This window comes from Columba livia, chromosome 2, assembly GCF_036013475.1.
Source record: "Columba livia isolate bColLiv1 breed racing homer chromosome 2, bColLiv1.pat.W.v2, whole genome shotgun sequence".
NCBI lineage: Eukaryota > Metazoa > Chordata > Aves > Columbiformes > Columbidae > Columba > Columba livia.
This window is the reverse complement of record NC_088603.1, coordinates 117,987,944-118,014,366: the sequence shown is the minus strand read 5'-3', so window position 1 is coordinate 118,014,366 and position 26,423 is coordinate 117,987,944. Positions and strand designations below refer to the sequence as shown.

The 26,423-nt window shown below is 43.9% G+C and overlaps 1 protein-coding gene across 10 annotated transcripts in view; it reads right to left on the bottom strand.

Annotated features, from left to right (window-relative positions):
* DTNA (dystrobrevin alpha) overlaps nucleotides 1–26,423 on the bottom strand; it is a 231,979-nt gene that overhangs the window by 170,010 nt on the left and 35,546 nt on the right. For 3 of the 10 annotated variants that reach the window (XM_065053464.1, XM_065053467.1, XM_065053472.1), the window contains exon 2: nucleotides 2,311–2,384. The exons of 4 other annotated variants lie outside the window; for them this stretch is intronic. Coding sequence is in view for 2 of the 6 variants with exons in the window: in XM_065053460.1 (XP_064909532.1) it covers nucleotides 15,022–15,038 (17 nt within the window). In the remaining 4 variants the exon portion in view is untranslated. Of the gene's footprint in view, nucleotides 1–2,310; nucleotides 2,385–15,021; nucleotides 15,225–26,423 lie in introns of those variants that run through there. 3 more of the 10 variants (XM_065053461.1, XM_065053460.1, XM_065053470.1) reach the window with 3 other exon arrangements.

Sequence of the window (26,423 nt, the reverse complement as noted above, 5' to 3'; positions counted from 1 at the left end):
AGGCAAACACTTTGTGCAAGCATGCGGTGAGCAGAGCGCTCAACAACTCCAAGAGCAGCGCACACGCAAGTTCAAGCAAAATTCCTCAGAGTGACTTCTGCTGCCTGCACAGCCCTGACCGGGACCGTGAATTTCACCTGGCAGTGCTAAAAACTACCAAATAAATGGGATTCCAGCTTAGCCATCTGCATTCCAAACCAAATTGTTCAGCTGTCAGGCTTTCGCATTTATCTTAGTCAAAGTAAATTGCAAGTGCAGTGATCAGCGGGTGAGCAGTACTCTTTGTGGAGTTACTCAGTCATCCAGGCTGATCACAGAACACACAAGTTAGCTTACTGCTTCCCAAATATCAAATAAAACATGAAGAGGACAGCCTAAGTCTGACTTAAACAACTGAGGCAATGAACAAAGAATGAACACGTCAAAAGGGTTTTTTCTCTAGAAAATTATACAGCTAGAATAAAAATTGTAGATTTGTTCAGAATAAAAGAAATGCAGCAAACAACATACTTAACCTATACAAAGTTTATTTTTGAGTAAATATATTAAAATGCAATGCTTTGATAGCCATATCCAAATATCACAATAGTCCTTTAATCCAGAGATATATGGATCTTATTTTGCCAAAATAAACTGAGAACAGGGAAATCTTTGTGGCTTTAATTGCTCTGAGACTTCTGTACAGCATCTCAGCAGAAATACTAACCTGTAATGTAATGTGAGAGAAGTAACAACTAAGGAGATTCAGACTGAATGTCTGTCTTCATTCCCATGTGAGCAGAAAGCTCCATGACTTGTGTCCTAATATTTCGAAAGCGTTAGTGCAAGGGAGTGACAGGTATTAAAGACACCCCCTACCTTCCCCAATTACATGAATTATCAGATTGACAAAAGAAAACTTGTTTTTTCTCCCTGCTATGATACTTATTTTTGTTCCTCCCAGCAGCAATCTAGTCTTCTATGGGATGCAATGGCACTTCAAAATCTGAAGTGTGAAGGTCATGAACTGAATTAACTGAAAGGCTAAAAAATTAATTTAAAAAATCTAGTACCAATATTAATACAGTAGTTTAAAAGGATGTCATCATTATGAAGTCTGTGTAATTGTGTATACGAAGGGCTTCAGGGGAATGGAAAACATGAAAGATTTTCTCTGAAGTTGATGGCAGTAAAATTAATCCTTGGACATCCTGCAAGGCCCTACCTGGGGGACCAGCTCCCACACTAGGAAGTGCTGCTCTGTCACTGGGAGAGATACATCGGTGAGACCATCCAGCTACATCTCAGCTGTGGGTGCCAGGAGCCCTGTCTCTGGGTGTGTGCCAGGGCTGAACCACATGGGACAATGCCCACACCCTGCCCTTGGGCTGCACTGCGGGAAAATCCAGAAACACCAGCAAAAAGAGAAGGACGGTGCCATCCAACAGGCTCCCCAGTCTGGACAGTGGAGGGACCAGGATTGTTGGCAGCACTGCAAAAGTACCTGCTGTGCTGCTCGCACCCGGGCTGGGGGATGCGGGGCCTGTTCTCCCCACTGCTGTGGGACTGCAGGTAAAGGGCAGCATGTCCCTGTATTTCTGCCTGCCCGCTCGGACGGCTGCTCTCACCCACCCGAGCGCAGTCAGCAGCATTGCTCTCTCACCGTGTCTGCATGCTGTGTGACTCCAGTGTTGCCTGGGCTTTCGTGCTCTGCTGTTGAACAGTAAAAACAGTGAAGGTTTTCTGCTGAGACAACAGTCAGCACAAAGCGCTACCAGAAAACCCCCAAGCAAAAGCCACCCCCAACAACAAAAGAGAATTCAGAGTGCACAAAGCAGATTTAGCTGTTAACAGTGTTGTGTGAGTAACTTCATAGCCCTTTTCTACATGTACCCTTTGGACAGTAATACCAAAAGGTTTTAAGAAGCACTCCAGGCCTGAGCCTGACCCTAAGAGGCTAAAAATCTGAGCAGAAATTGCACATGGAATTCCTTTTCTTTCACAAGCTTCAGAAACACATTCTTCAAAATCCCCAGTGCTCTTCCATCAAACAATGTGGAGGTGAATAAACGTAGCAAAGAGCAAAAGCATTATGCAGCAGATTCTTCTCTGCCTTTCATTGCATTGTACAGCCACACACAAGTTGGAAGTTTGAACAGAAAGTCTGCCACTGTCTGACAAAGACTTTGCACTCTATCAAAAAGCACTCATTCACATTTACAACAGTATCTTTTTCTCTCCAAGAACAAAGTTTTCAAACATAAATCATATCTCTCAAAGCCACTGTGAGTGCCCAAGCGCTCCCCATGAAGACAGTTAACCACACCCTACCCGTAGCAATGATGCTCCTCCGACCGCTTGCTCTGTTCCCTGCTTCTTCTGCCTCAGAGTGCTCAGATCAGATCCTGCCCCAGAGAAAAAGCAGAGTCAAAGGCTTGGGATACTCAGAGCGGAGTCCTGGAGTCAGGCTGACAGAGAACCAAGGAGTACTGGGCTGAAGCAGCTTGGAAGGGAGACATAGCAAAGCGCACTATTGCTCAACCATCACACACAGGTAACTGAGAGCATCTTAATTTGAAACCGCTGGTCACCATCTGGTGATGAAATAAGGAGACAACAAGTGAGTTAAAGCAAGCTTGTGCATAGCAGGGGATCTTACTTACACTGACAGAGTGAAACCTATTGTCATCTCCTTTCACAGTTGTGTCTTTCCCACTTTTCCAGTTCAATACAGTTTGTGTCAGCTTTGTCTTTCCTTTGCCTCAATCACAAGCTGACTTCATGTTTCCAACAGATTGCATTGTATATGCACGTGCACACAACCTTCCACTTGAAGACACTTCTAACATGAAAGGAAGTTATTAACAAGTGCAAAATCGCAGCTGAGACCCACAAAGTTGTGCCACTCCTAAAAACAGGCACAGAAGACAGCATTGGGATGAATATGAAAAACTAGGCGGAATTAAAGGGTTAAAAAACCCACAAGACTCTGGCTCTTCCCTGCTTCACAACTCTTACATGCGTATTTACCAATCCTGGGATAGCGGCAAAATTGGGCCTAGCTGACCTTTAAAAGAATGAATAATTTCCTAACACAGCGAGGTGTTTTAAATATATATGACAGCTTTAAACACCCAAAGTGCTCTGCTTCTAATTATTTTTTCTACATATGAAATATTTGAGGAAAATGTTTATGATATCTTTAATTTGTTAATTACCAGCTGGCTCTTACCGCACATTATTAAGCTACTATGGCAGTGACTAATGCCTCAGACAATACTAAATTACCAACAACACCTTGTGGATGAATGTGAACTAAGCAGCCTAGAAATGACTAGCTGCAGGTGTTTATTTTCAGATAAAGATGATTTATTAACCCAGGCATAAGACAACAAACATAAAATACCACAAGTGCAGGTCTGGCGAAGGAGGAGGGCTGCACCACATGCCCCATGTGCTGCCAACACCATGGGCACCGCTGTGCCCCATGGCCAGAGTAACCTGGACACCTGCGTCCCACGATGTTTGCTCATCAGACAGATGTGGAAAGTGAGAGCACCTGGGATTTCTGTCTGGCGGTATTTAAGGTGCTGTGGGCTCTGCAGCTGTGTCCCCCCTACTCAGTGACTTTGCACGTCACCGGATGCGCGGAGGCAGTGCTGTACCACATACCCCACATTCAGGACTCCTCTGCAGCAATGGGCCCTGCGGCCAAGAAGGTCAACAGTATCCTGGGGTGCATTAGGAAAAGTGTGAGCAGCAGGTCAAGGGGGGCTATCCTCACTCTCTCCTCTGCCTGGTGAGGCCACATCTGAGTACTGTGTCTGGTTCTGGGCTCCCCAGTTTAAGAAGGAAAAGGAATTACTGGAGGGAGTCCAGCAGCAGGCTATGAAGATGATCTGAGGTCTGGAGCATCTTGCTTATAAGGAGAGACTGAAAGAGCTGGGTCTGTTCAGTCTGGAGAAGACAAGGCTGAGAGGGGATCCCATCAATGTTTATAAATATCTCAAGGGTGGGTGTCAAGAGGTTGGGATCAGACTCCTTTCGGTGGTGCCCGGCAACAGGGTGGGAGACAATGGGCACAGACTGAAGCAAAGGAGGTTCCATCTAAACATGACGAGAAGCTTCTTTATTGTGAGGGTGCCAGAACACTGGAACAGGCTGCCTAGAGAGGTTGTGGAGTCTCCTTCTCTGGAGACATTCAAACCCCACCTGGACACCTTCCTGTGCGATCTACTCTAGGTGAAACTGCTTTAGCAGGTGGGTTGAACTAGATGATCTCCAGAGGCCCCTTCCAACCCCAACCATTCTGTGACTCTGTGCCTTGAGCCCAGCAGTCCCGAGGGCTGCGCGCCCACACTTGTGCAGTGTCAGAGGCTCGGTGTCAGTGCTGGTTTGCGCAGCTCAATGGGGCCAGGCCCTTTGCCATCCGTTCAAGCACCTCAGTAAGTGTCTGATGAGAAGCACGCCAGGAACTCCTGCTGAAGCGAAAGCAGGCTGCGGCCATTCCCCTCAGCGTGCCAACAGCCAGGCTGCTCAGATGCAGGGGATGCCAGGCAGGGGGCCCAGCAGTCTCGGGGGCAGCAGGGACTTTGCATCAGGGAAGATGAAGATGCTTCCTCTGCACGGCTGCAGCCCACGCACAGCCCTCTTCCTCTCACCTCTGAATACAAGTCTCATTTTTCCATCTTTTCTTTTTTTTTTTTTTTTCCAGTCATAGCACTTTCTGCCAAATCGATTGATAACATTATACCTTGGACAGGAACTTACACATCTTAGTACTAAGTGTGTGAAATAACATCACTCTCCTTTCCAAATCCTCCTGGAGTGGCTAGGAAAGCCAGTTTTCCCTTGCGCAGTTGCATTATAAAATTGCTGAACAAACCTATTCCACTCTAACGGGAAGGGACACATTTTCTCCCCTACTGTAAGTAGGTCAATGAAAACATGATGTTGTGAGGATGAATCTGTTTTTCTCCACCCTCTTCCCCCTAATGGCAGTTTCAAATAATTCCAATTTAATTATGTTTCTAGTGTTAGATATAATAAACTTGTAAGGTTATTAACAACTGATATATTGGTGATCCTCAAGTCTGAGCTTCGTGCTTCCTTGTGGGTTTATTCTAGCCTTGGGTACATGCATGCAGTTCCCACACAGGGCATGTCACTGCACAGTTAAGACAAGCCTGCAAAGCAATCTGCATGTGAAATGCAACAACACGTTACGAGGCACAAAATTTTAACTCTCAGCTCTGAGATTGACATCAAGCTTTTACAACAACGTGATCTCTTTTTTGAGGGCGAAATTCTGACTATCGTCTACTCTAAATCTAAAGTAGCTACACTATGAACAGTGAACTTGCTTTGAATTAATACCGGGATAAACAAAGCCAGTATTTTCAGTGGAACTATTACAGTTCACAGCACCTGGAGACTTCTCTGCCTGCATTTCACCGATATGGATTAACCAGCAGCTAGAGAAACATTTAACTTGTAGTTCTAGCTATCTGAACACTAAATGCAAATTAAAGACCATTGGCAACAAAAAATACATTTCATAGGAGAACTGCCTTCCCCAAAACAGAAAAAAGGGAATAAAATGACACTACACAAAAGAAAATACACAATGCCTAAAGTCTTAGAAAATGAAATTTTAAAACCAAAATTGGTGTTGCTTTTTTACTGACCACCTCCCTCCTCTCTATTTTAGAACAGATGGTGTAAATTAGTTTTGCTGACATCTGAAAAAAGGAAAAAATAATTAATTCACCTCACGTAATGCCCATTGTAAACTCTCACTCACCCACACAAGCACTCCAAAGGCCCCTTCTGCAAGCGTTTGCCATAGCAAAGGTTACACACTCTTAGAACCCACTCCTCATATCCTCATCCCGAAAACAACAGGCCTGCCTAGGACAGTAAAGCTAAGCATGTTCAAGTGCGCACCACTCTTGTCCTCCGTGTGAAATTTTTACCCTATAAAACCCCATGACTTCAAAAGGGACTCAGATTTCATCCTGAGAATCCAATTACACGTTTCAAATTTAGGATGGACTGTCAAATGCCAGCTGACAGAGTGATGTCCCCAAGTATTTCAGGACAACGATATCAGAGCTGAAATGCAAAGCCAGCTGTTTATGTTTTAACCACTTACCTAAGGAACATTTCAAAATGAGGAAATTACATGATCATTAAGTGCTTCTGCACCTCAGCAAAATGTATCCCACGCTGCAGAGAGATCTTTCCAACCAGAATTTAGACAACACATCTTTTATTAAGAAAAATAATTCCATGTGCAGCACTATCACCAGTATCACCAAATGCTAAGGATGGCAGAAAAGACATGCAATCCACCTCCCACGGTGAGATAGTCAGATACCCTTCACTCGTGTTTATTAAAGCCATTCCTAACACCCACAGTGATGGAGACTCCACAAGATCCATTGGCAGTGTATTTCAGGGATAACATTTTCCCAGGGTTTACCTCATCTTTCTTGCTTCACTTGAGACCCATTTCTCTTTGTCTGTTGCACAGAAGAGAGATTACTGACCTCCTCTTCACAACAGCCTGTTCAGTGCTACCTGTGCTTGAAAATCTGCCTGTCTCCCACCAGCTCCCCAGCAGGCTGCTCTTCTGCAGGCAAAGCAACCTTCAAGTTTTATCCCTGGGGGCATGTCCTCTGGATCTCTTGTCATTTTGACTTCCCTCCTCTCCACTTCCAAAGTGGATGGGGCTTTCTTGAAGAGCAGCACTTCAAATCGAACACAGGGCTCCAGCTGAGCGCTCACCAGCATGGAGGTTACTCCCCGAAGGCTGTACTCCCAGAAGCATCCCAGTACCGTGCTTTGCTTTGTTTCCTTTCTGTTATGCAACAGCTCAACATCACGAACTCATGTTCAACTGGAGGATCCACGCAGCCCCCACTCCTTCCTGAAGGGTTGCTGTCCCACCAGTTGTTCCCACAGCTCGGTGAACCCTCTGGAGCTCCACACCACTACTGCTCACCTCACCACTCACACCAGGTGTGCCCTGGCAACGCCGCCTCACGAAAGGCATCGTGTTGTGTGTAGTTCTTAATTAGCACACAGTGAAAAATACCGCAAATCCCGCAAGGACCGGGCCAATATTTACACAACCTTCCCCTCTTTTTATTTGCCTGCTCTATCTGACAGGGGCAGAGTGGAAAAACAATTATTTATTCCAAGGCTGAGATATCTAATTTTATTTCCTTGCTCAATATTGAGTCTGTCAGTAGATGTAGTCAGGCCTAATACAAGCCCAAGCAGCCATCTACGGTGGTGTACAACAGAGAAAGGACAGGACTAATGACCTGTGAAATAGATATGGCCAGACCTGACTAGTCTGAGGCTGCTTCCTGGCAAAGCTCAGTTTCTCTTGGACGTAACACAGGGATGACTTATTTAGTACTTCACGTGCACAGTTACAAAAGCCGAGGCTTTGTACACAAGGCATTTATTTCTACTTTCACAAAAAGTGAGTGGCTTGAAAAATAATCAGTCTATCTACTTTATGCCTTTTTTGTAGAGAATACACTGTTTCAATGTGAATGGTGTAATAGCAAAGATTAGTCCCATTCAGCCCAAGTTACCACCAAGTTATGAGTAACTGTGTGACTCTCAGCAGACACCTCTTCACTTTTCAGTGAAAACGCACTGTCTTGCCAAGAGCTCACCTAAGCCTGAAAACTATTTTTAAAAAAGGTTTAAACTCTAACACTTTTAATTCTATTTAGGAATACATCAACAGATTTAATATAGATGAAGAACTTACATTTGCTTGGATTCTTTTCAACCATCAGCTATCTAGTTTATTTATTTAGCTGTATGATTTCTGAAATTGTATTTACTATCTCCTAGACTCACACAATTCCTTCTTGCCATCATCATCTTAGCAAGTTTCCTCCACTTACACCCACTTCCTACTATAAAACTTTTTTCAGTTGTTCTGCTAAATTTCACGCTTGACCTGAAATTTTACATACCAGACATTAGAGCCAAGCTGAATGTATTATTTAAACATTTTCAGCAATTTTCAAAGCTAAAGTTATTGAAAAGAAACAGTTTTACCTGTGCTAAAAAAAATCCTTTATCATTCTTTCATTGAAAAGCATTCATTTTCCCATGCTTTCACACAAAAACTTGAAATCTGGCAAGCAAGTACAAGTGATATCTTTCTGCTGCTATCAGCAAACAGCCATTGAACTTATTAATAAAAGGTGTACTTCATCCCCCTCCACTGCTGGTTCACAGGGAGCTTCAGAGCTTATGAGTGGAAGCCACTGCTCTGGCAGGCAAAGGACAGAAAGGTCTCCGCCTCGCTGATGACTTCTGCTTTGACCTGACATGGGTCTATGGGAGATGTGCTGAGGGGGCTGCATGCAAACCACACGCAACTGCTTGTAATTGAACATGTGTCTCCTCCAGAAATTTCCTCCCCGGCTGAGACTCTGTGGGCGAATGCAGGAGATGGAGCAAGCGCTTCTGCAGAATCACCACCTCTGGGTGAGCTGCCAGCCTGCCCTGGTCGCTGTGACCGTGTGCTCCATGGGTCAGCCAAAAATTCACCCAACTCTATGGCTGGATTTAGAGGGAAGACAACTTGGAGGTTGGGGTAAAGAGCAATACCAAGAGCATGGCAGGTGGCAGAGAGAGGTGGGAAGCCAAGATACAGAATCGGTTGTACGGGAAGTAATGTGATAGTTGGCTTTACCAGAAGTGGGTTTTTTTAAAAGAAACCCATGCATGACATCCACTGCTTTGCCATTATCTATCTACCTGGTTATAAAAGGCTATGAGGTTGGTTAAGCATTACTTCTCCTTGGTGAAGCCATGTTGACTAGATGATTAAGGGAGTGGAGCATCTCCCTTATGAGGAAAGACTGAGGGAGCTGGGGCTCTTTAGCTTGGAGGAGACTGAGGGGTGACCTCATTCATGTTTATAAATATGTAAAGAGTGAGTGTCACAAGGAGGGAGCCAGGCTCTTCTCGGTGACAAGGGGCAATGGGTATAAACTGGAACGCAGGAGGTTCCACTTCAATATGAGAAGAAACTTCTTCTCAGTGAGGGTGACAGAGCACTGGAACAGGCTGCCCAGGGAGGCTGTGGAGTCTCCTTCTCTGGAGACATTCAAAACCCGCCTGGACGCCTTCCTGTGTAACCTCATCTAGGTGTTCCTGCTCCAGCAGGGGGATTGGACTAGATGATCTTTCGAGGTCCCTTCCAATCCCTGACATTCTGTGATTCTGTGACCTGTTTACAGAATAGCCTGGCAGAGTACATGGCTTGACTCTCAGCTCTGTTAAGGTCTCCTTGCATTCCTGTACCAGCATAATACAATTTGTACCTGCATTAAACTGATGTGATTTATTTTCCCTAATAAGACATGCAAATTGAACAAACTTTTAAGGACAAAAATAAAACTATAAAACACTTTGCATTTTGTTTGATCTTTTTGGAAATCTGTTTGATCTGTTTGGAAAAACATTTTGTTTGTGTATATTCAAAGAAAAGTGAAATATTTGTAATTGTAATTAAAAATACACATCAAATACCATGATCAACACTTTCAAACTTGGATCTATGATGTGCCTTTTTTCCTACATTCTATTCTGTAAGAGTCTGTCCAGCTCTCCAAGATGAAATTTAATTTGTCAAGCAGGTGAAGAAGCTTTCAGTTACACAAATTAGTCAAGACTCCATGTTAAAACAGTGCTAGGATTTCAAAAGTATCAACTCAAAAGTTAAAAATGTTTCAACCATTGTATAGTCCTTGTAATTTAAAGCATTTTTTAGATGTAAAGTTAGTGATTCTGAACTCAATTTACGAGGAAAAAAGAATAATCTAAAACCAGGGAATGGATTACATTTCCGTATCACTAAAATGATACAGTGGCTCTCTTAATCCAATATAAATGAGCTGTGTACAAAACAAAGGGGGAAGGCAGAAACATATGATAGTCAAACTATCATTGCTTTATAAATCTGGAAAGAATCAAAAGCATTTCCTGATCTTCTTCCAAGAAGAATGTCACATTACAAATGCACATAGACTGAAAAGGGAGTAATTATTAGAAAGCATATATTCTTGTTGAATGGTGTATTTTAAAAATGCAGCAGGAAAGCCTAAGATTACTAATTCTATCCACAACTGTAATGAGTACTCAAGGACAACTTCACTCCAAGCATGTTATTCTGTGCTTTGCCTGTACTTACTTTCATTATGTTTAAAAGAACTAGTCACAAGTTGTCAATAAATTGTTTTTAAAGCCTACTTGCTCACACACTTTTCCATCTCTGCTTCATTTCTCTCTTTTTTTTTTCCTTTAGGTTCTACCACGTACAAATGTTCTTACAAATTTACAAGGAGGTTATTTCAAACCAGAGTAGTCTTATCCTTAGAGAAGATATAAAAGAAAATCAGAATGCAGCACTTAAGCACCTCTTTTCATCCCTTGATCTCAAAGTACTTCACAGAACTGGGCAAGTATCACCGTCCCTGTTCTCAAAAAAGGACACCAGAGCCCCCTGCACGGCTTGTCAAAGATCATGGGCACAGACACCGACCTGCTCCCCCCATCGCCCAAGGGAAGGTTATGTTCAGCAAACAGCTACCGCCATGACAAGAAATAGATTAATAAATAAAGATTCATTATTTGCGCTGCCTTCCGATCTCTTCTTTATTACTCAGAGTACAATTCCCAATTCAGGTTTTGTAGCCAAATGCAGCAAGAGGCCACACAATTGGTTCAGACACAGGAAAGATATCCTAAAACTTGGCTTCCTGTTATGCCCCCTGGGCAGGGAGGATGGTTTTTCCGAGGCTATGAGGTATCAGGCATTCTCTCATCCACCGCAGCTGCAATTAGATGCATTTTTAAGCATCCTATTAGTGGGAAGTACCCTTGTGTTTCCAGGTAAAGTCGCTTCATACAGTAATAATTAGCTCAGGAAGTACTTTGTTCCCTGCTGCACCAGGAGCCAGAATCAATAATAAGTACAGGAGGTTGGACACTGCTCCGACTGGCAACTTCCCTGGGTTTCCAATCATGGACTCAGGGGTGATAACACAACTGCATAGGACATCTTAATTGTGTTAGTTTTAGTTGTGGGTGTTTTGGAGGGTTCTTTTATTATAGAATTACAAAATTACAGACTTGAGGCTTTCTACAGCATGCTGTATTGTATAAGGCACTGACTGTCATACTCTGCCAAAACAAATCAGCTGTTGTCGCTGGGAGCAGATTCATTAGGACCCAAAGGAAATCATGTCACCGTGAGCTGTTTCTAGGTACTTCTGAGCTCAGAAAAAACGCCAGCACATTGTCAGGGAACCATGGGGAAACAGTCCTTAAACTCTTTACCAACTGGTTCCTGATGAAACCCCTGTTTTCTTATTTTTGGCAGAATGCTCACTGCAAAAAGCTTGAAAATGAGGCTAGAAACAGAGATTTGCAAAGGAAAAAATGATCATGACAGAAAGGAAGGGAGAGAGAGAAGGAGAGAGAGGGAAAGAGGGAACTACATTCAATAACTATAAAGGATTTTAACATCCATATGTGTATCCCCACCACTGGTTTTAGCAGGGTTTACAGAGAAAGAAGCGTGAGGTTTATTAAAGGAAAAAATTTGCAAACGTATTTTCACCTTGAAAATCACGATTTTTCTGAGCTCTTGTGACTAAGTCACTTACAGCTTAACGGTAATGGAAAGGGAGGGACTGTGACCTGCCTGATCCAGAAGCAGACGTGTTACTAGCCATGATGAAGCAGGGCTTGTCCCTAAGTGACACCCAACAGTCAGCTCCTTGGGGCAGGAAAGCGTGGCACACATTGGTGATGGACACAGCTCCAGCAGCAGAGCAGCACCTCAAACATTCAAACAGCACCCAAAACCAGGGGGCACCAATGCTTCAGCTGTAGGACTGTGCTCCCCTCATCAGTGATCTGTCCCCTGCTTGATCTCCCTGAAGACCAGGGCTTCCTTATCTCTCCTCTCTCTGCAGCAGCAAGAGGCAGGAGCTGGGGGTAGGTGTTTTTTCACCCTTCCATCCCTTCTGTCCCAGCAGCACTTCTCCATCTCCCCCCAGTGTGGGTTTAGTGGGGGTCCTGGGAAATGGGAGAGAGGGAAGGGAAGGCTGCAGTGAGCCAAGAAGTCCAGGAGATCAAGGAGAAAAGGGTGTCACCACCTCCAGGAACACCTTCTTACAAGAGGAGAGAGAGGAGAGAGAGAGAGGGGAGAGAGAGAGGAGAGAGAGGAGAGAGAGGAGAGAGAGGAGAGAGAGAGAGAGGAGAGAGAGAGAGAGAGAGGAGAGAGAGAGAGGAGAGAGAGAGAGAGGAGAGAGAGAGAGGAGAGAGAGAGAGAGAGAGAGAGAGAGAGAGGAGAGAGAGAGAGGAGAGAGAGAGAGGAGAGAGAGAGAGAGGAGAGAGAGAGAGGAGAGAGAGAGAGGAGAGAGAGGAGAGAGAGTCTCCTGCCTTGACAAAGCTACCACACCTTTACCCAAAGCAGTATTGCGCTGCTGTGTGGTACCTTCATCACTGAACCTATGTGGTACCATATTCACGCCAACAGTGCAAAATTCACCCTAACAGCTGGACAAGGATTTTTTTGTTTCAGAAAATATGGCAACATTATAATAATATACAAACTGCGTCAACCACAGCAATGTCTTCTGCATGAAAATATCAGTTTGCTAAGATTTTCCATTTACTGCTAGGACAGTTGGAAGATGTTCCTTCAGGTGGATTAGATACACCGGAATACGTATTTTTTTAAAGTCAATCCAATACCACAGTGTAGTTCCTTACCCTGGGAACTCCATGTTCCTGGGTCAGATGCTTATTCCCCTCCAGGAACAAGGTTTTTCAGGCAGCTTCACTTCCCAGAATATAAAGCAGGTTTCCTTCTGACGAAGCTCTTCAGTGCCTCTTGGACATTTAATTATGGGAGAAGGTCTCAGATAATGAAATGGGAACATCATGCTCCTGAACTATAACTTCTGAAAAGCAAGACACTGTGGTAGGGAAATGCAATTTAACTTTGAACTGACTCAGGAATTTCCCATGGAACATTAATTCTATTTTCTGCTCACCTCTGAACATCAGTGTATTTTTCTCTTTCAGTTTAGGAAGCTTATAAAAGGTGTAGCAAACCTCTGCTTCCAAGTCTGTGGATTCTTCCTCCTGCCTTTTGCCATAGTCCTGGGGAGGGTGAGTGTCATCTGAAAACAGAAGCCTATTGTACCAAGTCTTATCAAGTTGATGCCTAGCCGGAGGAACTGCTATCTAGCTAACGCAGAAAAGTAATAAAGGTATTTCCACCCCCTTCATGTTTGCGGGGCCCCCGAGAGCTCACACGACTTGCCTGAAGCTGCACAGGATCCTTTGTGAGAGCCAGAAACTAATCCCAGCTCTGCTAAAACCCTCTGCAATTTTTTGTTCATCGTGACACATTTCATCCTCTAAGCTCTTCCACTTCAACATCAAAACAAATTCTACAGTGATACCTTAACGTAAGTAACTGTTGGCCTGGAAATCTAGCATGGGGAGAAGTGCTTAGCTAGTCTGAGCTTGTTAAAATAACACCTGACTAGTACTAACTATAAGAGAATTGGCTTTAATGTCATTTCTCACCCCTGCAGTTTTCTCCAGATTCACCTTAAAGGGTATATATTTCCTTCTTCTCCACCCCTGATGTTTAAACACACAGAAAACACTTCACAGTAGATTTGCACACCCAAATTTAACCAGATGTTTTGCACAATTTGAGTATGCTGATCAACAGGGATGAGCTCAAACAAACGGAAGAAAGATAACAAAATACCTGATGCACCATCTTCCCTTCAAACAGAGGACACATTTCTATTTTAGTTCACCCAGTTCCACATACTTTGCAACACACAGACTGACATTACGCGAGTCTCTTCGGCACTGATATCTATAACCAAAAATGTTAGGCGTTTTAGTTGTCCACAGACAGCACCTACTTCCTCTGGTTATTACAGGCAGTACTAACACGTCAGGAATTCTGAGCATGTCTGGGTGAACTGTCACCAAATCCAAAATAAGGAGCTCCTCTACTATGAGCGTAAAACACGTGTGCCCAGAATAAATTGTAAAAACGATGCTGGCATTTAGGCAATTCTCATTCAAAGCACAGATTTAGATGAAACTCTAAGAATACAAGTTCTCTCTATATCACAAATATTACAGCTAACTTTCCACTCAGTTTCTGATACTTTAAAATCCTTTTGGTCACAGGAACACCACGACTTCACCAGCAATAACAAAGAGTCTGAAAATACCATTGATCAATGACGTGATATATCTTCTAGATGTTGAAATTACTTCCGATAAGTTGTAGGAAGAACATGACAGCCTGAATCTTCTTTTTACTCACAAACTCACTGTTTAAAAGTGAACACTACACAGGGGAATGTGCACATGTTTTAATTACTGCTAAAAAGACTTTGTTCAGAGAAAAAAAAAGTGTTAAAAGGTTTAAATAAAATCAAACCCAAATACCAAGTAACAGCACCATTTGGGAACAAACAAATAAAAAGGTTAAATTTAATTAACCCTGTGCTGTAATCAAATTCACACATGAGGAAACAGCAGGTGAGTGAAACCATGGCCAAAGAAGCAAGCAAAAACATTGACTACATCCTCTCCAATGTGAAAAACAACTCGCTTTTCAACTTTGTAATATCCCACTAATGAAGAGCAACGGTATACAACAAAATTCAGCTGCCAGGAAAACAGTACTCAAAACTGCAATGGTACGATCAGTAAAACTCAAGACTCCCTAGGTACACCAAGACAAGTAAACTTGTGAGTTAACACTTCACTGAGGAATAAGGTTAAAATAATCCGTATGGGAAAAAGAGGGGGGAATAAATCACAAGGGGAAAGCACTATGTGAACATCTACCCGATCCTACAGGAACTGCCGAGTGCTCCGAAAGCAGAATCAAAGCCCAGAGGAACCAGCCTAGCAAATGTCTGCAAAAGCAAGCTTCCTACTTACCCTATAGTCTGCACCATGATCTCTTTTGCCACTTTAGTAATTCCAAAGAATCCAGAACGGTGTTATTTTTAAGGGAATATTAAAGCCGCTAAGAGGAGACAGAGGCAAGCTGACAAGCAGAGCTTTGCGAGAAGCCAAGCGGAGAGGGACGAATTTAAACCCTGGCTCAAGACGCTGCGTGTTCTATCTTTAACTTGTAAATGATTTGGTTTCACATTCCTCTGAAGTCCCGCTGGCAGATGCCTTTGCGGAGCTTTACCAATCGCAGGCAACCGGGCACCCTCCCCTTCTACTTCCCTCCCTCTCTCCCTCTTTCCCTCCCTCTCCCCCAAGCCTGCCACTCCGCCCCCATCTCCCCCATCCCCACCTCCCCTCTCTGCCAGGCACAGCCACAGACACGCACACAGAGGCTTTGGCAGGCGCGATTTCACCGACTTCCCACCGCGGCTTCCCGGCAGCCCCCCGTCCCCGCCGGAGCCCCCTGTCCCCGCCAGCAGCTCCCTGTCCCCACCAGACCCCTTGTCCCCGCCGGAGCCCCCTATCCCCGCCAGCAGCCCCCCCAGTCCCCGCCGGAGTCCTGCGGGAGGCTCGGCGCGGTCGCCTTGGCCAAACGGCTCCGGCAGGGACTGCTGATGGTCGGTGCGGAGGCACCCGAAATTATTGCTTGTGCCCAAGTAGGCAAAGTGCTGTGGGTCTGAATCCCGGAGTCACCGACTGAGTCACCTTGGGAACAGGGGGAGTCCAAACGCAACCAGCCTGAGGGGAGTGAGGGCTGCGGGGGGAAGGAGCAAAGAAGCATTTCACCTGTCCTATCAGGCTTCCACAGAGACTCATATTTGGATGTTTACAGCACTTGTGCAGAGGGCTTTACTGAGGAATGGCATATAAAAGAAAAAAAAAAAAAAAAGGGAAGAAGATTTTACCAGATCTTAAACACAAAGCTTCTTAGCATCCACTCTTAATAAATCTGTGGCTCCCTACAATAACAATGCATTGTTGCTCAGAAGTCAGAGTCTGAAATAACTAGACTACTGATTAAATGGCAGCATTTGAGGTGATTGGAGAAAAAATAAAAGTCCTTCCATGTAACCCAGAAAGTCAGTATTACTGCCAGAGACTTCAGGAGTCTTTTTAGTGTTGACACAAACCCCTGGCTCTTAATATGAGCCTTTTGAAGCAACCCTGTTTGTTATTTGTAAATGCACATTCAGTTGAAAGCTGCTCGCCATCAAGACTGCCTCATCTCAGGCATGGGTGGGAATGGGACAAGCCACAAGACCGTATGTAAAACATATGAATTATTGAACACTTTCAATTGAAACCGTAAAGTATCAATTGACAGTCACACCAATTCAAAGAGAATAACATGGTAAATGTCTCTGGTCTACAGTCTTCAGTCTTTGAGCTGCTGCTGAGAGGGGTTTGTACCCAGGGATGGAGGCAGGGGAAGGGAGACAGGTCCAGCTGTGCCCAAAATCCCTTACCTAAAAACATGGTTTATAAATGCCTTGCCAATGCCCTGTTTGATGAGGCATTACACTTTTTAGAGCTCCAGTGTTGAGGGGCTGGACTGGTTTAGTAGTAAAAGTAATCATGCATTTAATTCAGGCTAACGTAGGAAACAGCTTAAACTTGAAACGGCCTAAAGGAGGGTACAAGAATGATCCAAAGGCCTGTGTCTCAGTGCACATGGAGCAATCCTTCATTTCACTGCCTGCCAGCTACTCTTCATGATGCTATTTGATAGCATACATATAAATACGTGTTTGGGAACACAGATATAAAATATAGATATAAACTTTGATAAAAACAGTAACTCCACAGCCATTTTCATGGTCAGTCCCACAGGCAGGAAGGCAAGAGCTCCCCTTAACCTGAAGTTAGCTCAGGTTCGTGGACCTGGAAAAGTTGCCAGCAACATACAAATATTAAAGATACAAATATTAAAGAATAAACCAGCTGACAACTCCTGAAAAGTCAAAACATTTCTTTTGAATCACTAACCTTTGCTACTATTAGCAGAGCCAGACCTCAGTATATTTAATGTCTGCCTTCCAGAACACTTTAAAAACTCCAGCAAGAGAAAAACATGCTATGGATTTCCTACCAGATAGGGAAGAAGTCACTTCACTTCTCCTTTGCCTCAGGTCATAAAACTGTGTATTGCTGATACAAACACACTCCTTGAACCAGTGTAACTCGGTTTTAGGGGCTGCAGTGAATTGCAAGAAGGCTGCCTGGAACTGCTTCCCAATAGAGCCACCTCCAACACTTGTAGCTTACAGATCTCTCGGAGCAGAGAAAGTCACTGAGCCACAGTGTCTCCCATTCAAATACAGAAACTTCATATAATGCAATGAGAATATTATGCCTCAGATCAGGTTGTTGTTTTGTGGGGTTTTTTTCAGTTGTTTTGTAACGATGTCAGACTTGAAGGGCAGATAATCACTACAAACAGAGACCCAGTGTTAACATTAGGTCTTAAAAAGCACAGTGTTTCAGTTGCTCAGAGAACAAAAGGGAAAGAACAAAGAAAAGTTGTGCTTTTGTGGCTGAGGGCTCCTTTTTAATTAGGGCAACAAGGAAGGAAGGAAGGAAGAAGCTCCCCGTGGAAGAAGGTGTGATGGACAAATGTGGTGATTCAGAAGTGAAGTCATGAACAGGAAGGATTAAGACTGAGCTGTTTCTAGGACTCCAGCCTACCTCTAGAGAGTGCTTAAGTGTGGGGGAAAACAAAGGCAGGGAAATGCACAGAAGCACCTCCACAATTTTATGTAAACGTGTGTATTTCCCTTACTAGATATGGGGGAAAAAAAGACTGGGGTTTGGATCCTCTAAAAGAACACTTAAAGTGTTTACTTCCCATGTCTCTTAAGAGGTTATTTATAAATTTAACAGTCAGTGGGGGGTGGAGCTTTGGAGAACAGGATTCTGGAAATTACTGGGAAACTTTTCATGTCAACATGGGCAGCATGATCCCATTCCCATGAATGGGACAGTCAGAGGTCGTATGTCCAAAAACTGGATCACACAAGCCAAAAGAGAAGAGAGGTGTCCAGTTTCCTCAGATGAAGAGATGTGCTATAATATCAGTGTCTAACATGCAATGCAAAGTGTACAGCCGGGAGACATTTACTACAGCTGTGAGAGGGAATACTATTCTTTCTCAGCAGGGTCTGTCGTTCAACACCGATCACCAAATGTAATAGATCAGGGACCTGTGTGGCATTACATTAGAGATCTATGAATAAGTATTAACAGCAAGTTGTTGTGGAAGAGGTGGAGCTGGCATGAGAGTGGAGAGGTGAAGGGAGCAGGGGGGAGGGGAGAGTAATTTGGTACCAGTGACAAGTGTAAATATGTAACATGTTTGAGGACATGTGACTTCCTACCCATTCCCAATTTAGCCCAGTGCCTAAAAGGCATGGTGCGTCCCTTCACGTTCAGCTATTTTTAAAGCACACAGAATTTGCTCTTTGTTCTCCCTTGTCTGTCAGTGTCTTGAACTCACCTGTTTTGGCAGTCTCAACATTTGGGCTTACTGGGACAGGCAATGTCTTCTACCCTATGGGCTCAGTCCTTCTAGCTCTTACTCAGAATATTTCACAGAATCACAGAATGCCAGGGATTGGAAGGGACCTTGAAAGATCATCCAGTCCAATCCCCCTGCCGGAGCAGGAACACCTAGACGAGGTTACACAGGAATGTGTCCAGGCGGGTTTTCAATGTCTGCAGAGAAGGAGACTCCACAACCCCTCTGGGCAGCCTGTTCCAGTGTTCTGTCACCCACACTGAGAATAAGTTTGAAGTTTAAGTGGAACCTCCTCTGTTCCAGCTTGTACCCACTGCCTCTTTTCCTATCATTGGTTGTCACCGAGAAGAGCCTGGCTCCATCCTCATGACACTCACCCTTTACATATTTATAAACATTAATGAGGTCACCCCTCAGTCTCCTCTTCTCCAGGCTAAAGAGCCCCAGCTCCCTCAGCCTTTCCTCATAAGGGAGATGCTCCACACCCTTAATCATCTTTGTTGCCCTGTGCTGGACTCTCTCCAGCAGTTCCCTGTCCTTCTGGAACTGAGGGGCCCAGAACTGAACACAATATTCCAGGTGTGGTTTCACACTGCACAGCACACTGACTTTATTCAGCATTACTCCATCTACACACCCGTAATTCCCCTGGCCTTTCTCCAGCCACGGCTCCTCAGCTGCATGGTTACACCACGAGCCCTCTCCAGCGTGGTCCAACAGACAGGGATTGGCCAAGCGTTGACCCAGGATTTGCTTCTCTCCCATTTACTACTTTTTTTTCCCTGGGAGAGACTGGGAAGAGCTGCTGTAGCTGACAGGTTTGGGGGCTCTCGGTTACAGTCCCCAGCATCCCCTGCCCTGCTGTCCCCACAGTGCAGCCTCCAGCACGTGGAGTGGGGTACGTTTGCTCTGGAAGGAAACCCAGGGGGCTGAGATGGGCTCACGTAGAGCAAACACTGCCCTGGCCCCCCAACACTGAGCCCGACTGAGCTCCCGAGACATTTATTCCAACACCCTCCTCACCAAGTCTAATCCTCCTACTCTTTTCAAGGAGGCTGGCTGGATAATGGCAGGAAGCTCAGTCACTAAAAGCGTTCAGATGGGTTAGCTCCACTATTTGCAAAATACATTCAAATTGCTTGAATTCTTGTCAAGCATTAAGTAAATGTGGAATGCATTTGGTACATACTCGGTGAGCAGTTTTGCAGCAACAGAGGATTTTCTGTGCTGTCTTTTCTGGTTTTATTTTCTATGTTTCTGTGATCCAAGCTATATAGGAAAAAGGGAGAATGTCCATGGTCATGCACCTAAGCTTCAGAAACAAACTGTATTTTCAGTCAACCCATTTAACTGAATAAAGAAAATAAACATTTATTTCCTTTTTTGTATGTCTTGTATTTATAGTTTGCTAGAGTTTTGTGGATAAACCCGTAGTCTGAACAGGTGTTTATCCCTATATATATGCACATGACATCTACAAGATCCGGGATATAAAGACTTTGGATTTATTTTTCTACATACAAAGTATGAACACTAATTATCAGCAATTAAGCAACTTATGAAGAACTCTGTGCACTTGCCTTGTTCTCTGTAAAATCAAATCATTATCTACCAGATGCATTTTCAAGTTTACTTGAAAAATACGTTAGAAGAGAATTAGAACAATTCTGCTTCAATTTATCTTTAACACAAACACTAAATACAGGAAAAAGACTACTCTTTTTGTTAGATGTCCAAATTGATCAGCAAAATTAAGTTTTGTAGGTAAATGGTTTAATTTTACTACATTGAAAGGAAAAATATTTTTTCTAAAGATAATTAAAAAAAAAATAAAGACTGGTAAACCTAATCCCACATAGTGCTGAAAACGGGAAGATTTTCCTTGCCTGATGGCACTCACAGATAAATAAAAAGGCTGTACGATTCACTATTAGTTCCTTATCTGAAAACAGGCTGAACTTGAAAGGTTTGAAATGACAGCTACAGTTCATTAAAGTTGCCTGGTGAGCAGTACATCTAATGAAGATTGTTTTCCTAAGGATTTACTATTCTTTGTTATTTACTGTTCCAAATGACAGTAATCCCCCTTTCCTCTCAACTTGCACGACAGGACATGAGCCTTGCCCACCTGCACTTTCAGCTTCCTTTCATGTACCACACAACCAACCTGCACCACCATCTCCACAATAATCCTTTTAATTTCCCCAGCCCCCCATGGCTGTCCTTCTTCCAGGTGTTGTGCTAACCAGCACTCCCGCTCCCTTCCACACGCCTGTTTGTACTTTCTCCCTGCCTGGGGAAAAAGCAGCGAGCAGGTGGCGCAGCTGGTCCAGACTGACCAGCCAGCACATGTGGGAGCTGCTGTAAGGTGGGAATGTGGCCTGTCCCGTCCTTATTGGGGTGCTACCTGGAATCCCACTTCCCCAGAGTCAAAGAGAATTGGTATAGCTGAGATTTCTTTCCCTATGTTAAATTTAGCAAAAGTTGTTTGATGAGTCCAAAACTATTGGCTGTGGCCAGAAGCGTGAGAGACAAACAAACATAATATCATTGTTCCTTACAAAGCCAAACTCAGAGAGAAAAGAAAACAAACACCCCACATGCCAGCTACAAAGGTTCCCAACACTACCTTTGCTCCAGCATGAGATGCTCTTTGTCTTCTCAGTGGTAAGAACCCCCTACTGCAGGGGTGTCCAACTCATTTTCACCAGGACCCGCATCAGCCTCACAGTTGCCTTCAAAGGGCCGAATGTATAAATGTAGGAGTAGTTACATCTATACAGTCCTAAAATTACATTTGGCCCTTTGAAGGCAACCGTGAGGCTGATGCAGCTCCTGGTGAAAATGAGTTGGACACCCCTGGTCTACTGCTTTAAAGGCTTCACTGAGAATACAAAAGGTAGCAAAGACTGCTAATTAAGAGAGCTCATTGCAGCCTGTTCCCAAAAAGAATAACTGAAATGTTTGTGAAAATAAAGACTGCAACATCAAAATTTGTCTTGTCACAATTTTCTCCTGAAATTAATGTCCTTATTTCTGAAATTATGACATTAATTGTTATGGAAATGGCTCTGTTATCCTGTCTCATTCCAACACCATGGTTTCATTGCAGCATTATATTTTGCACCAAAGAAGGTTTACAGTAAGTTATTTCATAAATATGCCACGAACATTATGTATTTATATTTGCCTAGACAGAGAACCACTGGCCTCTCGTGGAAATTTGGCCAGTGCCAGAAGTTTGCGTGCTGGCAGACATGAATGTGGCTGGAGTGACACACAAACTTTTGTCAGAACTGGAAAAGGATAATCTATAAGATAGATTCTCTGCTCAGTTGAGCCAAAGGTAGGAACAGTCCCCTTTCATTCATCGCACATCCCACCAAAAAACCCTTCTGCTCTAAAATAAAACTCACTTTATTCAATTCAACCCTCCAGATGAAAACCTTGGTGAAAAAAACAGGAATTCCTTTTTTCTTTAAGAAAAAAATAAACAGCAAGAACGCAGAAGGAGGCCCAGAAGTCTCAGAAACTGCTAATGAGAGCTGGAACATTAGCATATAGGCCAACACCACAAATCCCATCAGGTCAGTTATGTAAAAGCAAGCAGCGTCTGACTTGCTCTCTCAAATGCATCAGTGCTCTGCAGGGGCTGGGGGCTCAGCCACACAGCCCCTGTCCTTCCCCCTCTGTCCTGACCCCACGGGCACACAGACCCCTCAGGCTTGGGGGTCTCAGTGCTGCTGGGGGCACGGGTAGGGACAGAAGGGGAGGTTAGATCAGGCGGGTGAGAGTACACATGGTGAGAGAGCCTGGGAGAAGCTTGTCCTACTGCTCCCTCTGCTGTACCCATCCTGTGGAGAAATCCCAAATGTCTGTGCAAGAAGCTGGGATAAGGGATGGCTGGCAGCTTTCTGCAAGTGATCTGCAGGTAACACAGACCCAGACAGACCTGGGAAAGGGATGAAGTCGAGGCTGGTGAGGGATAAACCACCACCACACTGAGGAGATGGCACGACATGGGCCTTTGTGCATTTAACATATCAAATCTCTTGTGCTCTGTACCCATCGGTGTTATCCTTATGCTTCCGGAACGGTACAGGAAAATAACGCCTGATCATCTCGCTTCGTAACACATATTTAGATAATGATCTCATCTCATGAGATGGATGAGTGTCAGGATGAGCCACAGAGGAAGGCCCAAGGAGCTCCCCAAGCAGGGCTGCAGGCAATGCAGGCAGCACCGGGGAGGGAAAACACCCTTGGAAAACACACTCAACTTCAAGAACATAACACACAGGCAAAAGAAGGGGAAAGGGGAAAAATAGCTTATGAAGTCAATTAATCATGTGGGAATTAATAATCTGATTGTCGGAGAGAATGAGGATTTTTTAAGCCATGACCACTCAAACACAACTCCACTTAATAATCACACTATGTATGCTGTTTCTGAGGGCTGAGAAATTGGCAGCACTGGGTACCACCTACAAGAGACATTCACAGCTGCCATGAAAACATTTATTTGAACATAAGGAAAACTTGTACCTCAAGAAAAATGCATATTTTTCAAATGCTCAAACATTACAATGTGCATTTTGTGACCTTCAGAGCAATATTTCAGTTACTCCACATTTTGCTTTTAGCACTGATTTATGGACATTCAAACTAGAGTACAAAACATCTCGAAGGAAGAAATCCCTCTCAAGCACTTACCCTGAGAAAGTGCACACTCATCAGAATAAGGAGGAATGATGAGGAAAATCAGCACCTTCAAGAGAAGCGGACACTTTCCATAATAAAAGAGATTATGAAAGTCTGAAAAGCTGGAATGCAACATGAGGTCTTTGAAGGACTAGTCATATACTCATCTTAAACCTTCTGGAGAATTTCAGGAAGCTTAGATAATTTTCACTAGGAAAACAAACAAACAAAAAACCCCAACACCTTCCTAATACAATATAAAATTAAAAAAATTAATCAGTCAATTCCAGAAAGACAATGTTAACAGAGTAACCGTATTCCCTGTTTTCTCTATGCCCCAAGTATAATTTCATCCTATATTACAGAACATCTACCAGCTAATTAAAATACCGGAAACCGGAATTTATGATATAACATGGTGATAAAGTGAATTACATTTAAATGTCAATGGGATCTATGGAACAGAGCAAACTTGGAAGAAACTAATTCAGTAATTTTCAAGTTGTGAATAATTAGCATGGCATTTTCAAATGTACTTGGTCATGACCTAATTCTGCTCTAAATTGTTCGATTTTAGTTTCTGCAAAGCTACATGGGCCATGCAATACTACAGTAGTATCAGAATGAATGCTAGAGCAGTACTGAGTCCTGCTGAAACATCCCACCCCTAAATTGCTCCAGCAATACAATGGGACCTGATGATTTAGGGCATCTTTTCAAAGGCACTATTGTAGATTTACATAAATGCAAACAAATATAGTTGGGCCTCAGGACTGACACAATGTACCTAATTCATACTTGCTCAGTTTACCTGGAAGAAGCTGGAATGGAGTTGAAAATATAAACTAAACTAACAACTTCCACAGGAAAGCTGAGATATTCAATATTCAATTTTTTTATCTGTAGTAATCCAATAACATTATGAATTATTTTGACATTGTCCTGTGAAGTGTCATGACAAACAGGCCACAACTACAGAATGCGTGGGGCACAGAGACTGAGCACAAGCCTGGGCATAATCTACTTGCTGTCAGATATCACAAAGCTGCTTTGAATAAACATGTTCCTTACAACAGCACTTCCTCCCATCCCTCTGAATTCATCATGTTTATCCCCAAATAAAAGAAATTATTTCCTTGCTTTGTTAGGAGCAGCGTATGCTGCATATACAGTGCAGCATATGCACATTACAGTGCAAATTATTTGTATTTCTTGCTACTAAAAGTCTTGTTCCGGGACCTTGTTACTAAACACTGACTACCTGAGGGAAATCAAATTAACAGCAGCTGAGACAGAACTATTAAAGGCATGTTTTCCCCTATGTACGGTAGTCTGGTAATGTATCCACAGGCACTGAGAGGGTGAGGATAAAGCAAGGACATTTCTCTGAACCACCACTATCTTTCACATTACTGTCTATGTCTGTGAAGGAGCCATGGATGCAGTGATATTGATAGGTGCTGGGGTTCCTCATGCTTCAACTCAAGCATGTAGATCTCCCAGCCACACACACTATGAAGACACTGCCTTCCAAAATAAATCAAGCAGGCTTTTTGCTTAAGACTACAGAGGTAACTGCAAGGTTTTTTCTGGTTGCAAGCGCAATGATGTGAGGAAGCAGCACACTAAAAGCCCGTCTGCGCTGCCCTCCTCATGCCCTTGGGAGGCACAATCCAGCCTCCTGAAAAAGGGAATGGTTTGGGATGGCACCTGGTGTCCCTCTGCACCACCTGCCAGGGCACAAGGCTCACCAAGGAGCTGTACTCACCCCTGCATTAACTCCTCCTGTGCAATGATGGAGGTGACACCTCTGGTGTTTCCAGAGAAGGGCAAAGATACATTATCAAAATGTTCAGAATGATGGGGAAGCGACTGTGTAGCTGGGAGCCACAAAGATGATTAAGGGATTGGAGCATCTCCCTTATGAGGAAAGGCTGAGGGAGCTGGGGCTCTTTAGCCTGGAGGAGACTGTGGGGAGCATTAAACTCTTTAATGTTTATAAATATGTAAAGGGTGAGTGTCACGAGGATGGAGCCAGGCTCTTCTCAGTGACAACCAATGACTGGACAAGGGGCAATGGATACAAGCTGGAACACAGGAGGTTCCACTTCAATATGAGAAGAAACTTCTCCACAGTGAGGGTGACAGAACACTGGAACAGGCTGCCCAAGGAGGTTGTGGAGTCTCCTTCTCTGCAGACATTCAAAACCCACCTGGACGCCTTCCTGTGTAACCTCATCTAGGTGTTCCTGCTCCAGCGGGGGGATTGGACTAGATGATCTTTCAAGGTCCCTTCCAATCCCTGACATTCTGTGAGTCTCTGAATACCGGCCCAAAATGCAGAGAGTGGCGGTACCCAAGGGCGTGAACACGCCGGGGGAGCGTGGGCTCATGGTTAAACACCACACTAGTAGTGGCAGGAGACCTGATCAGGTCTCAGCTCTGCCCCAGATTTGTGTGGGGAATTTGGGAATTTACAAATTTACTTCCTCCTTCTCACTTCTCATCTGTTTTGTTTACCCAGCCTTCAGGGGCTTTATCATGGGTGTCACGTCACAAGGTGCTTAGAGCAACTAACACTTTGAGCTGGGACCTCCTAGCACTACTGCGGCTAAAATTTTGAAAAGAGTTTAGGCAACATTTTTATTCCATTTACTAAATGGAAAAACGGAAAAAAATAACTAAGTCAAAGAAAAAACACATCTTCCTTCAAAAGCCTCTTGAATCAGACCCATAATCTGAATGGAGGCTGAGCACAAAGATTTAAATTTGGTTTAATGAAAACTGAATAGACCAGAAAACAACAAAAGAAGTCTCTTTACAAAAGGTATGGATTCAACCTAGCCAGTAAATAATTAAAGCTCCTCTCTGTTCCCTTCCACTTTCTATTTTAAGGCTTTTCATTATATGGGATCAAAGTCAGCCTGAGTTGGAGAGAGTTAGACAAATCCATCACGGCGACAGAATGGATGTATGATCTCATCCCCTGTGACAGCAGCACGACGCTGCCACCTGTTTGAAATCCGGCTCATACCACTTCTGATGACACTGGCAATGTCAAGCCTATCGCTTGAAATTCAAGGGGGTACGCGGAAACTCTCTCCACCCAAGCAAACAAAATGAAAGAGCTGTGAATCAGGACGGCTACAGGCAGTGCTGGCCACGTGGC